The sequence below is a fragment of the Eucyclogobius newberryi genome, unplaced genomic scaffold, assembly GCF_026437365.1.
Source record: "Eucyclogobius newberryi isolate DKJ021-1_F unplaced genomic scaffold, fEucNew1.0.hap1 SCAF_16, whole genome shotgun sequence".
Classification (NCBI taxonomy): Eukaryota; Metazoa; Chordata; class Actinopteri; order Gobiiformes; family Gobiidae; genus Eucyclogobius; species Eucyclogobius newberryi.
Window position 1 is genome coordinate 23,640,254 of NW_027315790.1, and position 21,366 is coordinate 23,661,619.

Here is a 21,366-nt window from a genome sequence, read left to right on the forward strand (position 1 = left end):
GAAAAATAACCCTATACAAATCCCAACAAACAAATGTACATGAACAAAATCTGGAAAAAAGGTGTTTACAAAAGTTTATAAATAGTTGTGCATAATTATACAAAAAAATATTTAAAAAACATTTACACATTGCACAGAAACTTCTCAGTTTTCACTTAGGCCGATCCACTTTCAGCATGGAGAAACAGAGCCTGGATTTCTGTAATTGACAACAGAACAATTTCATTACATTGGCTGATGTTAAAATAAAAATTATTTTAGATTACTACGGTTACCAAACTGTAAACTGGCTTAACAATCCTCAGTTGATCGTTGTTTTTTCAGCGATGAAAGTTACCATGAGCCATTGTCCTGCTGCGAACCTACAAAAACAGGCAAAACATAATTAAAAATGTATTCCTGAAACACATAAAAATCATTATTTTGTGAATATTCACACTAAATGAATACTGCTGACAGACAACTTGGTGGCTCATAAATGTGCACAGAATGCCAACAAGTAAACACACTGCAGTATAAATTCTTACCCACTGGTTGGTCCTCATGTATGGACTGTGAGACAGGGACTGAGCAGCTCCTCTACTGCCTGTTGAGAGGGTGACACACAGTGAGACCAAGATGAGATGCACATCTTTAAAACAGCAAATTAATGCATTGACCAGCAGACCAGCAGCACAACAGCACTCCCCTACATGAAAATCTTACCTGAAAACATTAAGAGGATTGAGAACACTTACTGCCATCTGGTGGCCGCAATGCATTAATGCATTATATGTTGCACATCCCATTGTTCTATCAAGAGCCAATTTCAATATTAATTGGCCCATTGTACCCAATTAGGTCCAAATATATCTGAGGTAAAGCTTCAACAGTGTTTTGTCTGCCACAATGCTCGCAATAAATTTCACTGGAGACCCTCTCCACCACGAGCGTCAGAAATTCAAACAAAGACCTGGATGCTGCGGTGGATCTGCTGCCCCTAGTGCTGCAAGATGGAACTGAACACCGCCCATCTCAGATTGATGAGACTGGGATGTGCCAAGCCAGGGCAAACAGGTGATTTGGAGGTTTATACATTGTTAAAACATGTCCAGTTTGCCCCATGGATTGTGCAGACCAAATAATTCATTTTGATTTTAATTTTGAATCCAAAGTTAAATTGCCGATTTGGAGCATTTGAACCCTGCAGAATGTTAAAAACTCTTAGATGAAGTTGGTTTGTGAATAATGCTAGTGTTTATAGCTGCAGTTACAGGAGAGGACAGAACTCTGTGCAAGGCGAGCTCACCCTGGATTACCGTCAGGTGAGTTCCTCACTCTAGCGCAGTGGCTCTCAATGCTTCTCCACCTAGGCAGGTTGGAATAAGAGGACAGACACATGAAACAAAATACAATGAAGGCAATGCTGCTCAACAAAACAGTTCAATGGAAAAATAAATGAAGACGACAAATCAAGAATTTTAACCCTTTGACAGTTTAGTTCTGTATTTTGTTCATGAGATGTTGATGCAACTGTGACAGCCAAATAAGTGCATGTTTTGCCCTTTGCTTTTGTCTGCTCAAAGTCTCTCTTCTTACAAAAAATGTAGACCATAACCACTTACAAGTGTTAAACCAGTACAGAACAGAAACAGAATTTCTTTGGCAACCAAATTTTGTACTGATTTTCACATGATATTCCAGAAATATACATTTTCATAAGTGTATGTGGCCAAAATGAAACTGTTGTATAGTTTTCCATTTGGCTGGTGGATGTTAGCATTTGATTTCTATGTGCAGTGCATTACGTTAATCATAAGTGAAAAGGGTTAAAATTCTAATCTTTTGCACTCTTATCCCATTGCCTAATAAATTGACTGATGAGTTTGAGAAAGGTTTTGGATTTAGAAATGAAAGGATGAATCTTAAATGTTAAAATTTGGCTTAAATTAAATATTGAATGACAACACTGAATTTGAGTTTTTGACAATTGACTGATGCTCAGCTGAGTTTTATTGAAACTGAACAAACGTAAAAGTTATAAATACAAAGACCATCAGAGAACAAACTGCTATGGCTCTTAACGTAAGCCAATCCAAATTCTATTGGGTATGTTGAAAGAAAACATAGGAAGTTATGATATCATTTAAAAAAACACAATTTGACTACCTCTAGAAATGCTAGGCATACACATTACAAAACTTGATTTTGTCCTTCCTGTGGATTCTTTTCTCCACCTTTGCAAAAAATGAAGTTATGAAGCTCTAACGATAGGCATTTATTTACAAGCAAAGCCCTAAGCAACTATGAAAAAACACAAATAAGGGAATACAAGAAGGGGAGGGGGAGGGCTTGGAAAAGACTTTCTGCAAGGCAGTAATATTTATTTAATGTCCTCTCAGACTTTTGAGAATGATGTCCATTATTGTGAATGTTCATTGTTGGCTTTAAAAGAATCAGAAACACCAAGTAACAATAAAAGTGTTTAGTATATATTTTTAAGACACATGTCCCAATGTAACCGAGTAAGAAATCTTTCACCAACGGTTACGTTCATTCTTCAGCCAAAAGGCTTTGCAGCCAATCATCTGGAGCCAATTCTGGGGTCTGTCCATTTTTTTCTGACAAATATATGTACAGATCGTTTCGTGAGGGATGAAGGATAAAAAAGTCAATCAAAAAAATTGTGGCCAATCTCCTGTTTTTTTTTCTTTTTTGTTGTTATTTTCTCTTTTGACAAATACCTTTTGGTGATCTACTTCCACTGCTGCCCATAAGAATCCTGTGAAAACTCCATGGTGTCATTACTATACCCATAGTTACCGGAATAGTCGGCCCCCTGCTGCAGGGGCTGCTGCGCGATGGGCTGGGACCCCCAATTCTGTTGGTTGTTGGTCTGGCGGCGCTTCGAGTCAGGCTGGTTAAACACGTCGGCCTTCCTCTTTCCGCCCACGTTGCCACCGCGATTGCCCCGGGCTCCACGAGGACCACGGCCACGCTGTGGTTGGAAAGGAGCCCCGCGTCCCCCTCGGGCGCCACGCGGGCCAGCAAGCGGTGGTCCTCTCTGGGCATAGCCTCCACGGCCTCTGGCGAGTGGAGCACCGCGTGATCTAGGAGGGGGAGGGCCTCCTCGGGCGGGACGGGTCCCACGGCCCCTCATGCTATACACATCTTCATAGCCGTAGTAAGGGTCTTCGTACCCCCCGCGGTAGTCATGATAGTCGTAGCCATAGTAATCATCATAGTAGTCGTCATAGCCGTAGTAATCAGGGGGATAGGCATAGCCGCCCCGAGCCCCACGGCCCCTGCCTCGGCCTGGAGGGGGCATACGCGGGGGCGGGTAGTAATAGTAGTCATCATACCTATACAGACACACACAACAAATACATGTGAATACAACTTCTGTTAAACAAAGAACACACTGAAGTCTTACCCTGTGTTCCTGGTCTGACGAGCTGCTTGCCGTTCTTTCCTCTTCTTGTCTGGGGGCTTCGCTAGGACAATCTCGATTTCTTCTCCACCGAGCTCCTGTCCATTCATCTCATTCATTGCCTGTTTGAAAACATTATGCATGGCAACATGACACTGGGATTGGCAAAGCTATGAATGTTAGAGGGAAAAAAAACAAATACACACCTTTACAGCAGCATCTCTCTCTTCAAAATGAACAAAAGCGTAATCCTTCAGTTTCTTCACTCGCTCCAACTTCCCAAACTGGGAAAAAGTCTTCTCTAGAAGCTCCTCAGTCACAGCTGAGGCCAGCTTCCTCACAAAAAGAACTTTTACCTTAAAAAGAAAGACAATACTACAATTATTCACCCTAAAATTGAATTCAATAACTTGAAGAGGAGCGTCTTACTTTTGCCATGACCTCAGGATCAGGCTCAGCGACAGGGTCAGCCCACTCCACGGTCACCGGATTTCCCCAAACTTTCACTTTTCCGCTCATTAGCCGACGCCGGGCCTGGGCAGCAGACTTGTGGTCCTCATACTCAAGGAAACAAAAACCACGATTCTTCTTTTTGTCATCTGGTTGGTGATACAAGATCACCTCTTGGAGACCCTCTGTAATAACAAAGCATAAGTTGATTGGACAAGAAACTTCACAGTTGCCACTGTGTGTGTTCAGGAGCTCACCTGTCACTCTGCCAAAGTCCTCTAAAATACTTTCTCTGGTCTTGTTCTTTGGGATTGATCCTACAAACAGACGATTGTTTGCAACAGATATACAGACTCCCAAGTATTTACCAGGACGGATTTCATGGTTATCACACTGGAACAGAAAAAGTAAAAGTGAGTAACGTTGTTTACATGATGAAAATTTTAAATACGATTCAAGACTTACAAGCTTCACAGCCTTTTGGGCGTCATCCTTGTTGCAGTAAGTTATAAAGGCATAACCTCGATTCTGTCCAGACAGAGGGTCCATCATTAACCTAAGGTCCCAGATTGGACCTGCCGACTCAAAGAGGGGCACCAGCTCATCCTCATACAAGTCCCGAGGGATTTTACCGACAAAAACCTGAGAAGACAACATAGAATTACACCACAATCAAACACCATTATAACAAATTATTATAAAATTACCTCAGTCCCAATCCCAGGCTGTGAGCCTGTGAACACCTCATCAGGCGGAGGCCCTCCATATTTCCTCTGTCCTGTAGTTACATCCAAGGTGTAACCAGTCCTGTCCAAAAGGGACTGAAAGAAAACAAAAATGTGATTTATTTTTGTAGCATTTGTGCAAAGGAGGCAATATGCTTTGCTTACTTTGATTTTGGTTTCGTCTGGGCCCTTGGTGGACTCTTGTACTTTGCTCCCTTGCTTTTCCCTTTGTCTGTAAGTCTTCATCACTCCACAAAGGAAAGCACTTTTGTTCTAATCAAAGAAAACAATTTAATATACTAAACATGTGCACCTTTGGCAGAGAATGAAAACAAAATACTTACCTGCACGTGGGAGAGGTCACTCTCTCTGAACTGCTGCAGTACAGTAAGGGCACCTTCTTCATTGAACTCCCTCAAAGCATCAATGGCCCTCTCGTCCAGGTCCTCATAGGCCACCAAGCCTACGACAGTAAAACATGGTCACTTAGTGACTTGATTTAAACTTCAGTATTGCTTTATTTTCCACACCCCGGTTTGGATTTGGTAAATTAATATCTAACCTGTTTGGAAGATATTGTCTAAGCTCTCAGCCACTTTCTGGGGCAGTCCAGCATCGATCAGGGTCTGGTAGTTCTCTGTGTGTGTTGCAGAGGTGTCCATGGGCTCCTCTTCTTCCTTTATTAGGACAGAGCTACCGTTCAACTCCGCCATATCCTGTGCTAAAAACACAATAAAAACATTAATGGTATTTCTACCAAATTTAGTAAGAAGAAGCTGTTTAAATAAATATCTTACAGATTATACTTTAGAAACTAAAGCTTATACATTTGACATTAATAATTTAAATAAATGTATTAACATGTACATTAATTACAGTTATGTGCATGGCCAAGTGTGTGTTAAAAGAGTAAAGCTTGAATGCACATGCATGTATTGTTTCTGTAGATATTGGGGATATAGATCCGTATGAGCCAGTCCCGCCCCCTTCACATGTTTAGCAGCCGTGCAATATTATCATTTTATATACAATCATGACCGAGGCAAAATAAAAATGTCAATAATCAGTGCAAAACATTACATACGCAAAAAGTGAGTGTATGAGAGCAGTTTTCAGGTAAGAATGAACTGAATTGTTGCACAAAAGTGTCTCGCTATGGCAGATCGGTGCAAGGCCTTGCCGCCCAGACACAATTTGCAAACCAAACACAGCCCGACCTAAAAACACACAATGCAAACAGTTAGCAAAACTCACCGGCCGAATTCAGGGGCGCTGCAATGGCGATTTCACTATTGGATCACTAATACACGAGGAGGCCGGCAGGAATGGTTAATATTAGATATGTACTTCAGACACGAGACAAATGTCCAGACAACGGCGTCGTCGTCGGCTCTCGCCCAAACAAGGACCGCAAGTCTCGCGAGAAGTGACGAGAGCAGCCACAGAGGGAGGGGCGCACTGCAGAGGTGAGCGAGTGCATGGCATGGATCTGGGGTGGTAAAAAAACATCACATTTTTATTACTCCAGGTCCAGTAGAGTAGACTGACCAAAAATAAATGAATAAATAAATACATATATAAATATATATGTATTTATTTATTTCAGATATCACTATATCCACATCAGACACAAAATAAAATATAATTTACATGATTTTATATGATTTACATTTACATTAGGAATATTCAAATTTTAGAGAGAACCACTCTCTAATATCGTATCACTCCAGAAAGAACAAACAAAAGTGCTCTAAAGTCTCATCAGTGAAATAAAAAAGGCACATCCTGTCTAACCAAATTTAAATCGTTTGTGAAGAAAATGGGACACTAGATAAATCCTATGACAAATTTTAAAATGAGTTTCTTTAACTTTAGGTGGAATAGGCCATTTAACATATTTGGAGAAGGCCTTTTCCAGTGACAACTGGAACAGTATGGATTTGAATGTAGCTGTAATAAAAGTTTTTTTTTTAGTAGTTAATACTGTATTACAAATTAACATGATAAATTCTTAAATTTGGTAGGGAGGATTTAACTTTGGAATGAATAATGCAATTTTGAATAAGGTGGATCAAGGCTGTTGGAATAGCTTTACCAATTGTACGATATTCCCTAAATTGGTCAACACATCCGCTATGGTCCAACAGTTCCCCATTACGGTCCATTACGGTAAATCAGTTACAAACTGCATTCCCTTATTAGGCCAATCAGACTTGAATACTGACTTCCTGTTTATTAGTAATGATCTGTTGTTCCACAGTACTGACCCAAATATGTAATTGGAGGAAACCTGCATGTTCATAAAAGTATTGTCTCAAAGCTAAAACAGACAAACTTGATAAAAGTACAGAGAAGGTAACATAGAATGTTTTTGTAAACGGGTTGGTTCAGTTTGTGGTGATATTTTAACTATATTATTTATTGGATGTAGCATTAGCTTACAGACAAAACCACTTACATTTATAAGCATATAGATGTTTCCAGGTGAAGGATTTACATTGTACATAACATGCTACCCGTTATTATCTGTAACTCTCCTGAAAAGGAAAACCGGAACTAGCCGCTCGGTTTTGAGAAAAGGGCCCATCTAAATTTTAGACCAACAACTAAAATGTATTATCATATATCATAAAATTGAGATAGATCCTAATCAAATTACTGTGGGCAGGAACTATTTCAAATAATAAACCTACAAACTGGTTGTAAACAGGTAAAGCTGTATTTTATCAATTGGAATAAAAAGGTGCTTTCCTACAAAAAAAAAATACTAGCCACAAGACTCATTTGCAGTAAAATTCTGATGTAATCTCCAATTCAAAATTCTAAAGGTTTCAGTGGTAAAACCCTTATTACCACACAAGACTTGCCTGACCCGCCAGCCCCGCCCACATTCTGTTCGAATGCGTAAGACAAAACGTGTTGGGAATGAGGCAAACACAAGACACTTATATGACATCAGTCCACTCACAATAGTGCGTGTACAAATGTACACGTAGACTACAAACAGTCAATAAAGTCATTCACAATTGAAAAATTAAGACTTTTATTGGTATAAATGTGTGCTGTGATTGGGCAGATGCATCAGACAGTGATGCAATGCTTGGAGTAGATTTTTGTTTCGATACGCTAGTCGTCATGCTTCAGTTTTCGGATCTTTCCCTTGTGGCGGTCGATCTCTTTCTGTAGACGCTCAATTTCCTTTTTATGGTGCTCGATTTCCTCAACGTGATGCTTCTTCAGAGCCTCTATCTGCTCCTTCTCCTTTTGCCTGCACAGACATAATGGAATAAAAAAGGGTAAATGTGACAAAGTCTTAAGTGTAAACAAGGGCTGCGACTAATGATTATTTAAGTAGTCAACTAATCAAATTTTTATTCTATTGCAAACTGAGGCTTTTAAAAAACGTTTTTGAGCAGATAAAAGGCTGAAATATGGTGACTGAAGGCTTCTAGATCTGGGGGTTCTCAAACAAAGTACCCCCAAAGTAAAAATGAGGCTTTCAGAGAACCACCAAATCTAAATCGCGTCTAAAAATGGGACAATTCCGGATCTAAATTGGGGTTGAACAAGGTCTTGAATAAGAGTAAACCATTGCCACGGGGGTTAACGAACGAACCAATTACTCATAGAGAAAAGAGAAAAAAAAAAAAAAAAAAAAAAAAAAAAAAATGGAAGAAAATATACTCTAAATAAAATAAAAAATAAAAAACACTAGAACTGAAGAGGCATCAGTGTACCACAGTTTGAGAAATACTGTTCTAAAGAATATAGTTATAGTTTAATATCGACGTCGGCGTGATCCCTCATTCGATCAGGAGTGTTTCATTGTAGATTGTCATTTTAATATTGATGAAAATTCTAAATTGTTTGTCTTTATATCACTTGTTTTTCAGTCCTTGTTATAAGAGGGATTTTTGTGTTCTTCCTAGGGTGCAGTCACTCGTACCTGAATTGATCACGTTTTAATCTTCATGTGGACTCGGTTTGACCCTGTTTGACCCAATCCTTGTTCAACCCCGATCTAGTCCATTCATTTTACCTGAAGTATCTCTCCTCTTCTGCCGCTTGTCTCTTCCCAAAGGCTCCTCCAGCTTCTCTCACAGAGCCTCCTCCACCTCCACCTTTACCTGCACCTTTGCCCAACTCACCTAGCTGGGGACAGGAAGCAATGCCAGGTTACAAAAAAATGCACTTTTGATGCAATAAACAAGAGTGACATTTCTTTTTTTCGCACGGGTAATGAATGCCAGGGTATTCTGGCGCACAATGACGTTGTTTAATACATTTAATACATTATGAGAAACTATGCTACTTCATTTATTGAGTCATGATTAGTCCCATTTTGACCCTTCTCGGACAAAAGTGGAATATTTGGTCTTTTATATTTTCTATCTGTTCGTTTCTTACTTTAATGTGACAATTAGTTTCATTATGTTGACAAACTGGCAACAGAAAGTCGACTTTATAAACGATGTGACCATAAACTGGACCAATTTGCTAAGTTTGCCAAGTTAGCCGCGTTAGCCATCATCGGTCACAGAAGCGGTAAAGCTAAAGCTAAGCCGCACCACAATGGCTTTGATTTTTTGATTTTTCACTTGGGTTTACCTGGTCGGACGCCATCCTGATCTGAGAGGCCATACAAGCCCTCAAGTTTGTCCTCAACAGAAGCCGGGACATTGTTTCCAGCTTGTTAGCTTCAGCTGCTGCTACAGCTGCCGATCGTGCACCAGACACACGGAAATCAAGGCGGAAATATAACTGGGTGAAGTCTGCGGGGGCGTGGCGCAAAGTCGAGATAACTCACTTTTTATAATTTATTAAACTGCATAAAATTGGGTTGCACACTCAATGAAGGCACATATAGAGTGTAATAATAATAAGAAAGTACTGTTTTATTTTACAGCAAACATAAAGTGCGTTTAAGGTGAGCTACTGCAGGTGAATAGGAAACACACGTAGTATGAAGACATGTATTGGACTGAGGCACCATCTATGATGAAACTCTACAAGTTTGTAAATCATGTAATGTCTTAAAAATAAGTCAAATAATATATAGCATATAAATCTGAAAAATGTATATAAAAACATATATATAGTGCACATACACATACAATGCACATGCAGATGCATATGATAACACATTATTGTTCAATACTGCACATATATACAAATACTTACAAATAATATTTAATCTTTTCTCCTCAACAAAAACGGGCCTATCACATATCTTTTTATTTTTCTGAATTAATCAAGTATTGTTCAATTGTAAAACACTATCTATTTCTAACAGAAAAAATAATATTTCCCCCAAAATAGTCATATTAATTGTTCAGATTTGCCAATAAAACCTAAATGAACTGGGGAGAAATGGGAGATAATTTAATGACCTTCAACTCTGTAAAAGCAAAAAATTCTGATTTTGGTGACATAGGCTTGTTTCAGTTGGGATTATGTGTTATTAGGGGATCAGTATAGTATTTGAAAAGTGGCTTTAACATCTAAATTATGTAATTTGTTTGTTAGAGAAGTAAATATTAAACAAATCCTTCTGTACAAAATGTCAAGATTGTGAAGTTTGGTGAGAAATTTGAAAAAACAGCCATCTTTGCCTTAGTATCTCACCTTAACTGTATAATGTTTGTGCCATGAGCTTATTTCACGGTTCATTTTTCTAGATGTTGCAGTACCTCTTGTGATCTCCCGCAACTGAAGTATCTTTGGTCACAGGACTCGCTACCGTCACTTGCTGGAGAAAGGTAAGAAATGCATAATATTTTTGTCTTTACAGTGGACTTTGGACTGTTTCTAATCTAGAGGTCCCAGAAATTTCACGGACGGTGACTCCATGTACGTCACGGTGACTCCATGGAAGTCACAGTGACTCCATGGAAGCATGCACCCGTGGGTGACCACCAGACATTGCATTAACCATGGTACTTGAAATTATTACACGGTTTAACTGCATTGACCAGGGTACTTGAAAATAAAATGGTTTTTTTTGTCGTACATTTAAAATGATTAATAATGACTGTTAATATCAGTAAAATAGCTCAATATGATATAATAGTTATATAGCAATATAGTAGTAAAATTCATAATGACACAAATGGTTGGAAAGTGTGAAAAGAGGGACAGTTTATGCATTGTTGTGGGACCTGGAGGGACGTTTTTAGTCAACTATTACATTATATTGTAATATTATGATGGCCAAAAAGTTACTGATTTAAAAAAGTGTGTGTGTGGCTCATTCCCATAAGCTGGCCACTAAAGGAAAGAATAATACAACTCTAATCAAACATATATATCATCATGAAGAGTAATGCCAACTATTTGACCACTATGTTGGACTCAAGCAATAGCTCACCTTTGGAGCATCATTGTTTAACTACTAGGCTGAACAAAAGATATGTATAACTTTCTACAAATAGCCCAATGTGGCAAAACTGACCACAATAACAAAATCAAGTACATGTATTTTATAGTGCTTGTCTTCAATGCTTTCTTTTATTTTATTAGTAAATTCTTAATTGTATGCATGCCTTATTATACATATTTTGCTGTTATTATTATTCATTGTTGTATGTAGCACCTTACCGCTGTAGCAAGTGCCTAGTTTGTGAATTTTGTTTACTAACTATGTCAATAAACCTTGATTATGAAATTATGTTCATGGAAAAAAACAGTTAGTCGGACCCTTTGTCTTTCCAATCGTCCAAATAAGAATCTGCTCATATTTTGTAAACGGCCCCGGTGGTGTTTATTTTATGGCCGGTATGACTTCCTGGCGCAGGTCCATGATGCTGAATTGTGCTCGTTTCTGAAGTGGAGGATGAGACACTCTGATACAAAGCGTTAGAGAGGCTGAACAGATGAGTCATATTGTAGAATCCCGCTGATGGAGTGTCCTTTCCTGTTTGCCCATAGAGCTTCGGCAGGTGACCGTGACCCTGACCCTCTTTCCTCCAATGGTTCAAGTAACAAGTGTCTGCATTGACGTATTATTTACCTCCTATTTATGTTAAGGCCTTTTTTGATTCTGTAGGTGTCGGTGAAAAGAGGCGAGCAAATGAAATGCAATGTGAAAATGTATATAAGAGTCGTTTTTTGCACTATCAGGCATTAAACTCCTCTATTTTGTGTTCAATTCCATACGTTTTATTGCTGAAAAACAAAAACAAAACAACACTGAATGTGTCGCCTTCTCCACAGCTCTGACCTGCAACTTCACATCACATGCTTGTCTCCATGGAGAAAGAGAAGTTTGAAGGGGATATGTGATGTAAAATCTAAATTTATGAGATTTTAACCATGTTATAAAGGTGTTCCCTCATCGTTATCTTATTTGGATTGATTCCTGCATGTTTGAGTAATTATATTGTCCTGCATTTGAGGCTTGAGTGCTAAGAAAATTTCTGTTTTCACCTATCCCCTATCTCTACCCACTCTGTACTTGTAATTAATTCACACTGTTGGAGGCGGGTCTTATTAGTTCTGTAGTTTTTTACAGGACGTTCAGAGATGATACGAAACTGTTTTAATCCATATTTTTATTTACAATGTACAACATCTAAAATAAGAATCTATGGATATTAGCTTAATACTAAAGCATTATTTGATACCATACTTTGGAAAATCCCTGCAAAGAAATCCAATCATGGTAACTTAACCTCCGCAACTTTTTCTTGCTGACAAAAATACCCTCGGAGTACTTTTAAGGCTACTTTATTGCTCTGACAATTGAAATGCTTGTAGATGATATTTGGTACATTTCTGTCCAGTGTTATTAAGCTTTTTGTTTGATGAATGTCCACCAATGTGCTATAGATTTGGAGAGAAGGGTATGCACAATTAAACTTGGCTTCACCTACACCTGATCACAAAACAAACATGTATTTCTTGTCTTGTTTTTGTTCTTGGTTGTAGTGCCCATTGTGTATTTGATCAAACCATAGAAAACTGCCCTCACATCTTTGGGCTGTAAAGAGAAGCTTATGTGGGTTTGGCTAAAGCTTTAGAAAGGATGTTTTTTTCATATACAATCAATACAATACTATCAATCTATGTGCCATGGTAAGACTATCAGGGTCAGTTCATTATAGAAAATACTCTTCTATTCCTCCAGCCATTGAAGCAGGCAGTTACAACAGAGCAACAAATGGTGGCAGTGTTCTCCCACCAAGTATAAGCATCTCTCTTGTATAAGCTGTGCACTAAAAGTATGGAAAAACATTCTTAAAAAAATTTCTCGTGTGGTGGCAACGGGAGGTGGAGTTCTTGCTGAATGCAAAGTGAATTTCAATGCAGTACGTTGCGCAGATAATATAATTGCATCGAAAAGCAAGACTACATTGGAATTGGCAAGGCAATTGTAGCTATATACTTCATGTAACAAGTGTAAAGATGATTTATAAAGTAAGATTATGCATGCAAGTAACTAAACATAATGGTGTGAGTAAGCACAATTTTGTTATTAGGGCTATTGTCAAAGATTGGGGGAAAAATATGAATCGGAAGTCCTTTTGGAGACATGAGAAGTTAGTGTGTTTTGCTTTGGTTTAAATGTACGTGCAAGACGTGAACAAGTGTGTGTGTGTGCACGTACTTTGCTCGCTGTTAATGTGAACGTGCTTCCGGTCCATCTCCACACACACACACACACACACACACACACACACATAGACACACAGACGCACACACGCACACACGCACACACACACACACACACACACGCACGCACGCACACACACACAGACACACAGACGCACGCACGCACACACACACAGACACACAGACGCACACATGCACGCACACACACGCACACAGATGCACACATGCACGCACACGCACGCACGCACACACACACACACACACACACACACAGACAGACACATGCACACATGGACGCACATGCACACACGCACGCACGCACACACACACAGACACACAGACGCACACATGCACGCACACACACGCACACAGATGCACACATGTACGCACACGCACGCACGCACACACACACACACACACACACACACACACACAGACACATGCACACATGGACGCACATGCACACACGCACGCACGCACGCACGCACACGCACACACACACACACACACACACACACGTTTATATTACCTGAATCCTTTGAAAAGAGCTGCTCACCTCACGGGTTCAAGTGTTGCCATTGGAAATAGTATCCAGGCAACAGCAGCAGCAGCAGCAGCAGCAGCATTTTGAGCTAACCACCAGGAAGACAAAGTAAGGTCATGTAGACTCAAGACACACCGCGCCCTTTACCTTTTCATCAGCCTAAACAGAATTGTACATCATTTACATGGCACAGAAGTTCATCTTTAAGTAGGTGTTACAGTGTGGTGCAACTTTGGTAACATAATAACCTAATACATACTTATTTATCCGGCAATTTTTGGGCACTCAAGGTCACTGGGCAAGGCTCCTTTAAATACATACATGTATATATTAGTACGGCTGTTAAATACCGTGATATTGATATTATTGTGATGTTTGAATATACATTTTGACACAATCATTTCAGTTGTAGCCCATTAAACCAAATGTCCACGCATTAGTCAAACTCTGTCAGAACAAAAACTTAAAAGAGACAAAACTGAGACCAAGCCAATTCTAATTTAGAGAATAAAAGGAAAATTATGAATACAAATGTTCAACTATTTCATTTTAAAACAGTACATTTCTGTCTTATGGAGAACCTTGGTCTTATTGCAATATATTACAATTACTGCATTAGCCAATATATCGATACTTTTGTAGTCCTATTATTTAGCCTACTTTTATGTCTTGCAATAGCTTGTGTTGGAGTGGGCCACTGCAATAAGCTATTCCCTCAAAATGATTAATAAAGTTCATGCAGAAGGTTACGGAGAAACAAATACTCTGAAGGAATAAATGTGAAACGATAACAAAATATACACCCAGTCATAAGTAAGTACAAGTTCATGTTTTGCATCTTCATATACAAATATTTCTACTACAACTGTATGTGCCTTTTGTCATTATAGTGTTACGTGACAACATGAGATTGAAATTATTTTACTATACAGACTTAAGTCACGTAGTGCTTCACATTAGGAGATAATAATTTTAAACCACAATTAGGGGTGTCACAATATAACATTTTATATTGCGATTACTGTGTGAAGTGTTGCGATTTTACAATTATGCACAATTATTGACAAAAGGAACAGTGAAATCCTCTCTATTCATTCACTTTGTCAAATAAGTTGTCATTCCTCAGGTATGTAACTAGCGTTGTTAAATTAAACTTTCTGAATGAAGTAATGATAACTAGATTAACTAGTACTAACTTTACATTTAGGTAAACTTTTTTGCTGCATAAATTAAAAAAAAATGTTTTTGCGATTATGTATCACGAATATCGATTAACTGAAAACTCTTGACATCTTTAACCACAATTAGAGTAAAAAAAAAGAAAAAAGTTATACCCAGACACGCATCGATACTACTGCTAGTAAATAAGTAGGAAATAGGAAATTAAATGCTACAGAGCTTGGGGTTGTGTCAAGTTCAAGTTTCCTCTTTAAATCTCTACCTTAAAATCAACTCGCGCTCTCTAATGTAAACGCCCTCATCTTGTGATATGCGGCTCTGCCTCTGTTGCCATAGGAACCGTCTCAGGACCAACGCAAAGCCAAGTTCAGGATCTCGGTGTTCAGTACACAAGGTCCTTTAGGTCGTTCAGGACACAAGATGAAGTCATTATTGTGTTTTGCCCCATTCAGAAGTGATGTGTGAAGTGAGGTATGAGTCCATTGCGTTACAAACCCTCTAGACTGTAGTTTTCTTTCTTATTTCTGCCAGCGGTGGCATGCTGGAGCCTATTCTATCCACACACCTCATTAACTATGCATGATTGGCTAAACTCATATCACACAATTTTGCTCGGCTGCTCAATTATGGCTCAAAATTCGTAATCACACATATTTGGCTCATAATTGAAATCACATTTATTTCCAACATCTGTCAAAATTAACCTACATAGACAGCTTTTATGGGTTTCGGCTTCCTGTTTTGTAATTTGATTAATTGCATTGCCCTATTTTGAAGCATAGCCTACTACTTAGAAACATGCCAACTTCCTTTCTGCAACTGAAATTTACTTTATACGGCCGCGACAAAATAATTTTTGGGATAATAGCGTTAGAGCCATTTTAGGAAACATCCCGTCTGACACAGGCCATTTTTCTCATTCACATTTCTTATTCACATTCTGTTGTTTAGATTTTGGATGACGTATATGCACTTTTTAAATCCATTTTTCTTGAAGGACAATTACAGACACGGCTGGGGAATCAACGAGAAAGGCTCTAGTGAAATGTCCGACACAGTGACTAATGGACAAAATTATACTTTCAGTCAAGTACAATGAAACGAGAGACCATTATCTCCCATTTTGCCCTTTTTAGTCATCATGCTTCACACCTGTTCTGAAGGTTACTTTGGCCTAAGGTCAAAAAGTTTAAGAAGCCCATGTTTGCCTTGTTTTAATTAAATAAACGTATATCCATAAAGCAAGCAGAGAACATAAGCCCGATGCTCCTTTCCAGTTTTGTCCACAAAATGTGTAATATGGCCTTTTCTACCTTTTTCTAACAAGTTTTGCAGTTTCATCCAAAAAAACACGTCTAGTTTGATAAAAAAAAACATCCCCAAATTGCAGAGTCTTGGTCGGTCCAGCCGGTCTGTAAAACGTCTTTTAAAACTCTATTGACTCAATAACAGAGACACTACAATTTCCTCCTTGTCACCTACAAGTCCCTCCATAAACTTACTCCACAATCCCACCCACGTCTCCCTTTCTCCACACAACAATGTTCTCACTCCCGTCCCCAGAACAAAGCTCTGGACCCTGGTGGACCGAGCCCTCGCCGCAGTTGGAACTCAATGTATCAGGAGTTTTGACTCATTACAGAACGTCATATCCAGTTTGTTGTTTTAGTTTTGTGGCTTTTGAGTGTATTTTTATTTTTTTTTTAACAATGACTAAGGTTAGTTCCACAGAGTTGGTTTCAAGGGCTTGTTCGAATGTTCTACTCTTCTTTTTTGCCGTTCCTATTAACTCAAGGTGTAAAGGTTTCTCTAAAGCTTTCAAACTTTCTCTCTGACAACACCTTTTTTAATGGTAGATCCACTCCAAATCCTCTGATTCAACATAAGAGTAGACATTGCAAACAACACATTCATGAAATAGGTTCCCTTGAATTGATTGATCATGATTTGTATTTTATTTTATTAAAGAAACACCAACGAATAATGTATTTTAATATTCAATCCCCAAACATAAAAGTAACAGAACTTGAGTAATTTGAATTTACCATAAAAAAAAAAAAATAGTGAAATGTCAGCCTCCAAAGTCTGAACTCTGCAATCAAGAATGAATATAGATCTTGATTAAAACTTGATTGATTCATTAATTACACAGCCCTACTTAACCTTGTAAACTGCCCATACTGTAGTGTAATATTGAGGGGGAGGTTACGTCAAAAATCTGTGTCAGCATTTGTGTTTTAAAGTTTAATATCTTCTCTGTCAGCAAAAAATGAACTGAAGTGAAATTAGTTGGTTTTATTATCAAGGCAAAAATAACTCTAGACTAGAAAATCAGGCTCAAAATAATATAGTTCTGTCATGTCAAGGCCCTCTATATTAAGGAATACTATCCAGAAAGTCCTGAATGAACTCCCTTACAACAAAGAAAAGGAATCCCAAGTTACCAGAGACTTGAGCTTGCCAAATTGACCAAAATTGACCCGTAATGTTTGTTTACCAAGACTTTTATTTTTTTCCGCTGACAAACCAGTGTTTTCTAAGGGATAAGCATTCGTGAAAAGGATCTTATTAGGATTTTTGACTCCTGTTGCAATGATGATAAATACCCACTTTGCCCAATCACTTGAGCACATTGTGTTCTCCCTCTCTTGCGGGCCCATCTGTCGAGACTCTTTAGGTCTGATTTTCCCTGCACAAACCATCCAAACGCTATTCCTCCAGTGGCAAAGCTAGTCATTAACCCCCTCCTGGTGTTGGCATACGTCGAGATACAGAGACAAGTGCTGCACCACCCCAGGAGACCGGCTCGCAAATGACTACTGGCATTTAGCAATGACGCACATGCCCAGCTGTAGCCCGCCGCATCTGGACTTTGGACCATTCATAACCAATAGAAAGGACCTTTTTACCCCCCGCTGTCCCGCTATCCTTGTCCCACCCAATCAGGAAACGGAGGAAAGAAAGGAAATGTATATGGCCATACAGTAAGTGCTTATTTCAGGCCATTTAGCTGGGCACATTAACCTCAGTAATGCAGAGTTTTCATGTGGGCTCTGATTGCTTTAAACATGTATTTGACATTTAGGAGAAAATGGATGTAACCTGTGGGGCAAAGAGAGGCAGACAATACAAAAGCAATAGCATTTAGCTCATGTCCCAATGCAAAGTATTGCAGAGGAGTAGATAAGGAAGAAAGAAAGTTGAAGACAGACTTAACCCACAAACAGACTTTACTTAGAGGAACCACATGATGTAAGGTTTTGTATCAAAGGCACTTCCAAAATGCTGCCGCAGACAGTGGTGGTAAACACGTATATGCCTAATCAATCCATTTCTTTTACTGTTTAAAAGGATTTTACAACATAACAGCAACACTTTAGGAACAAGCAAATATATTATGTAACCAATAAATTCAAAATTAAAACTACAACAGGAGCAAATGCCTCCTGAGGTTACATTTTGTGTTAAAACCTTTTCCCTATTATTATTATTACCTCTTTTAAGTTTTAAGCATTGAGTTTTCAAGCATTAGGTGCTTAGTCTCTCAAAATATAAATTAAAGTTATGATAATGAATTTATGATTATCATATTGTGTTAAATGACAATAATGTTGTCATTGAAATTAAATTAATTTTGAAATTTTCTTAAAGGGAAAAACAAAATGTGATTGAAAATGGTGACAATAAGTAAGAGGAAAAATGTGGTTACGGTTCAAGGTTCAAGTTGTCTTTATTGTCCCACTTTGGCTTTGCAACATCACACAACAAATCAATTTAACAAAGAGGCAACAAACAAATAATACAAAAAGACAGTCAAGAGGGAAAATTAAGACCCAAAGACAACGTTTTTGTCACATTGTCCAGTTCCATTTCTTATGTAAAACTATGAAGACCATATCCAATCCTTCAAATTCTGAACAGCCTCCGACTTGCTGATCCGAACAAGTCTGTGATCCGCTTCCCTTTGGCATCTGGTGCTGCCATAGCAACAGTGTTCAATTAGTCGCAGTCTGCAGCACGTCGTTAAAGCGCAGAAGTGATAATTGATACTGGGTTTCACGCGGGGAGAGGCAGGGGGCTGAGATGAGGATCAGGACTCCTTCTCTGCCTGTGTTCAGATCGTGTGTGTGAGTTAGTGTATGATGAGTCTATGTGCGTGTGTGTGTGTGTGTGTGTGTGTGTGTGTGTGTGTGTGTGTGAGTGAGTGAGTGAGTGTGTGTGTGTGTGAGTGAGTGTGTCTGCGTGCGATGTATGAAGAGGAAGGAAGGAGGCAACACGGACAGATTTATTATGTTATTAGCATCGGCACTCTCACACGTACACTGCAACACTTTCAGATCAAACTCGTTACTGAGGTTTTAAGGTGGGGCTGGGATTTAGGGGAAGAGTCGCAGTGTAAGAGGCTGCAGTTTAGATAAAGAGAAAGGATTTGTGAAAGTCAAATGAAGGCCAGCAGCATTAAAAATCTGTAAACCTTTATCATATGTTAATAAAGTGAGACTGAAGGGCACGCTCACACTTCCTCACACTTGTCCTGGTTTGGTCCTGGTTTGAACACACTTTAGTCTTGGTTTAGACCTGATTTGGTCCCAGCTCTTGTTTAGTCCTGTTATTGACTAGTTTAAAGGTGCATTATGTAACTTTTCCAGCTTCTCTGTGGAGGTGTTGTTGCTTTCCCTGGACTGTTCTACGGTATAACATTAAAATTATCTGTCTAGCGTTTGTTTCATCACAGGTCTTTGCTCAAAAATACATTCAAAACATGTATTCTTACTGAGAGCGGGACCACAGAAGGTTAATGCCTTTCTGTTTATTCTAAGCAAAGCAATAACATATTCATATTTTAATAGAATAAACTCTTACAATTACTCTTAGATTTTTAGAGGCCGATGTCAAACTTAGTAGAGAAGATTCCAAAGATCGTTATCTCATGCTGGTTTGCGCAGCAGCATTATTCTCCTGATCTCTGTTTGGTCCTGCCCAAAGGGAGAGATTACTGCTCCTACTTACTTAGTCTGTCAGTCTTACGCTTATTGAGGTCTGGCCACCTCCACCCCACAGCTATAAAGTACCTCATTAGGTAAACTTGTTTGCATTGATTGCGTTTAACAATGTGTAATCTGTGACATAGACTTTATAAAATAATTGGCCATAAAGTTGTGTAGGATTGTTATACAGTATTTTGTCCTAGGCTTGTAATGTACTTGTATCATCCATTACAGGCTTGTTTGTTGTATTGATCATTTAAGGGCTATCCCAATACATCTTTTGCAATGCTAAAATGATGATGATTGAAACAACATTAGGCCCAATTATTCTTGCCAAACAAGACTAATTTGGAGCTGAGCAAACCTGGCCCTGATCTTGTTTGCTTTCGAAATGGAAGTGTTTCAGCGACAATCGAAAGGCACTGATTTGTTGTGTTGTGTGTTCTCTTTGTTTACCCGCCTCAGGCCCAAAGTGACAAAGAGGGACTAATTTATAACGAGAAAGAAAACAGAACACAGTCAATTTGAAGTGAAGTAGTATTTTAAAATATCATTAGACCTTTGCTTTATAGCATTTGCCGTACATTTTTAGGATTTTAGTTGCAGGTTCTCAGATGCCTTTGCTGTAATGTACTGTACAGCATAATAGTAAATATTGGCATGACATTAATGAGGATTATGGTAATTGATGAATCTATTATTTATTAAAACAATTAATTAGTTAGTTCAAATTAGTCCAATTGCATCCTTAAAAATCTCACCAGCTGCTGTTTCTTTAGACTTGCTCTCATAATACATGAGCTTTGGAGGAAGAGCTGGTCTTATGCGATGGACATAAAACTGAGGAAATGGCCCCTCAAGCCTCATTCTCTCTGTGCACATATGCTCCACAGATGACCTGACAAAATGTGCACCTCTCTGCAAATACATGAAGTATAGAGAGCTTTTGCCTTGCAGCTAAATCACTGTGGTTCAATTAAAAAACAGGAACAAGCCCTGATTATGGGGAGAAGAATAAAGTGCTGAAAAGTGTGGATGAAGCAGGTACCACTAAATTTAGGCAGATGAGAACATTTCCTATTTTTAAGGCGGCCGCAGTCATATCGCTGCCTCTGTCAAATCTGTTTGTTTGCACATTACTCAACTTCAGAGCGGGTTCGCTGTAATGATCAGGGCGAGGAGTGGAAATAGAACAGAGGCAGAATTGCGCTTTTATCATCTTAAGAGATGGCTGCTTTTTGTACCTGCAAATCATGTCTATATTTAGGAAGCGCAGAGCCGCCTTAGGCTTTAATATGGCAGGAGATATGAGAAATATCACAGCTCCACTTCTCAGTGTTAGGTCTCTTTTTCCTTGTTTCTGACATTTAGCTTTGATTTACTTTTATTTTTAAAAGCGTCTGTATCTATCAAACCATAATGCCCTTAAATTATACCACTCTCAAACATCAGCAATAATAA

The 21,366-nt window shown here is 38.8% G+C and overlaps 2 protein-coding genes across 6 annotated transcripts; both read right to left on the reverse strand.

The window, feature by feature from the left end:
* Nucleotides 1-60: 60 nt before the first annotated feature.
* Nucleotides 61-6,012, reverse strand: LOC140362034 (heterogeneous nuclear ribonucleoprotein R-like). Of its 5 annotated transcripts, XR_011927047.1 has the most exons (15): nt 5,839-6,011; nt 5,147-5,305; nt 4,929-5,047; nt 4,750-4,857; nt 4,567-4,680; nt 4,325-4,501; nt 4,117-4,252; nt 3,839-4,044; nt 3,616-3,765; nt 3,413-3,531; nt 2,803-3,341; nt 1,289-1,348; nt 528-586; nt 276-362; nt 61-199 (listed from the first exon to the last, which is right to left on the reverse strand). XR_011927047.1 is itself a non-coding variant. In XM_072448034.1 (14 exons), exons 2-13 carry the CDS (start codon nt 5,295-5,297, stop codon nt 321-323), a joined length of 1,920 nt encoding a protein of 639 aa, XP_072304135.1. In that variant the 5' UTR covers nt 5,298-5,305; nt 5,839-6,012; the 3' UTR covers nt 61-199; nt 281-320. The 5 variants fall into 5 exon arrangements, 3 of the variants coding, with proteins under 3 accessions (XP_072304135.1, XP_072304134.1, XP_072304133.1); XR_011927046.1 differs by lacking the exon at nt 1,289-1,348 and having other exon boundaries at nt 61-191; nt 267-362; nt 5,839-6,012; XM_072448034.1 differs by lacking the exon at nt 1,289-1,348 and having other exon boundaries at nt 281-362; nt 5,839-6,012.
* A 1,598-nt stretch (nt 6,013-7,610) lies between these two features.
* atp5if1a (ATP synthase inhibitory factor subunit 1a) lies at nt 7,611-9,346 on the reverse strand. Its single transcript, XM_072448045.1, has 3 exons — nt 9,193-9,346; nt 8,624-8,736; nt 7,611-7,852 (listed from the first exon to the last, which is right to left on the reverse strand). The coding sequence occupies exons 1-3, from the start codon at nt 9,262-9,264 to the stop codon at nt 7,711-7,713; spliced, it is 327 nt and encodes a 108-aa protein (XP_072304146.1). The 5' UTR covers nt 9,265-9,346; the 3' UTR covers nt 7,611-7,710.
* Nucleotides 9,347-21,366: the final 12,020 nt, after the last annotated feature.

Excerpts from the sequence above, each read along its gene's own strand:
- LOC140362034 (XM_072448032.1), bottom strand. The coding sequence starts at position 5,297 with ATGGCGGAGTTGAACGGTAGCTCTGTCCTAATAAAGGAAGAAGAGGAG. Across the intron at positions 5,048-5,146 it reads AGACAATATCTTCCAAACAG|GCTTGGTGGCCTATGAGGAC; the intron begins GTTAGATATTAA and ends TTACTGTCGTAG. Across the intron at positions 4,858-4,928 it reads GTGACCTCTCCCACGTGCAG|AACAAAAGTGCTTTCCTTTG; the intron begins GTAAGTATTTTG and ends TTCTTTGATTAG.
- atp5if1a (XM_072448045.1), bottom strand. The coding sequence starts at position 9,264 with ATGTCCCGGCTTCTGTTGAGGACAAACTTGAGGGCTTGTATGGCCTCT. Across the intron at positions 8,737-9,192 it reads TCAGGATGGCGTCCGACCAG|CTAGGTGAGTTGGGCAAAGG; the intron begins GTAAACCCAAGT and ends TCCTGTCCCCAG. Across the intron at positions 7,853-8,623 it reads GAAGAGGAGAGATACTTCAG|GCAAAAGGAGAAGGAGCAGA; the intron begins GTAAAATGAATG and ends ATGTCTGTGCAG.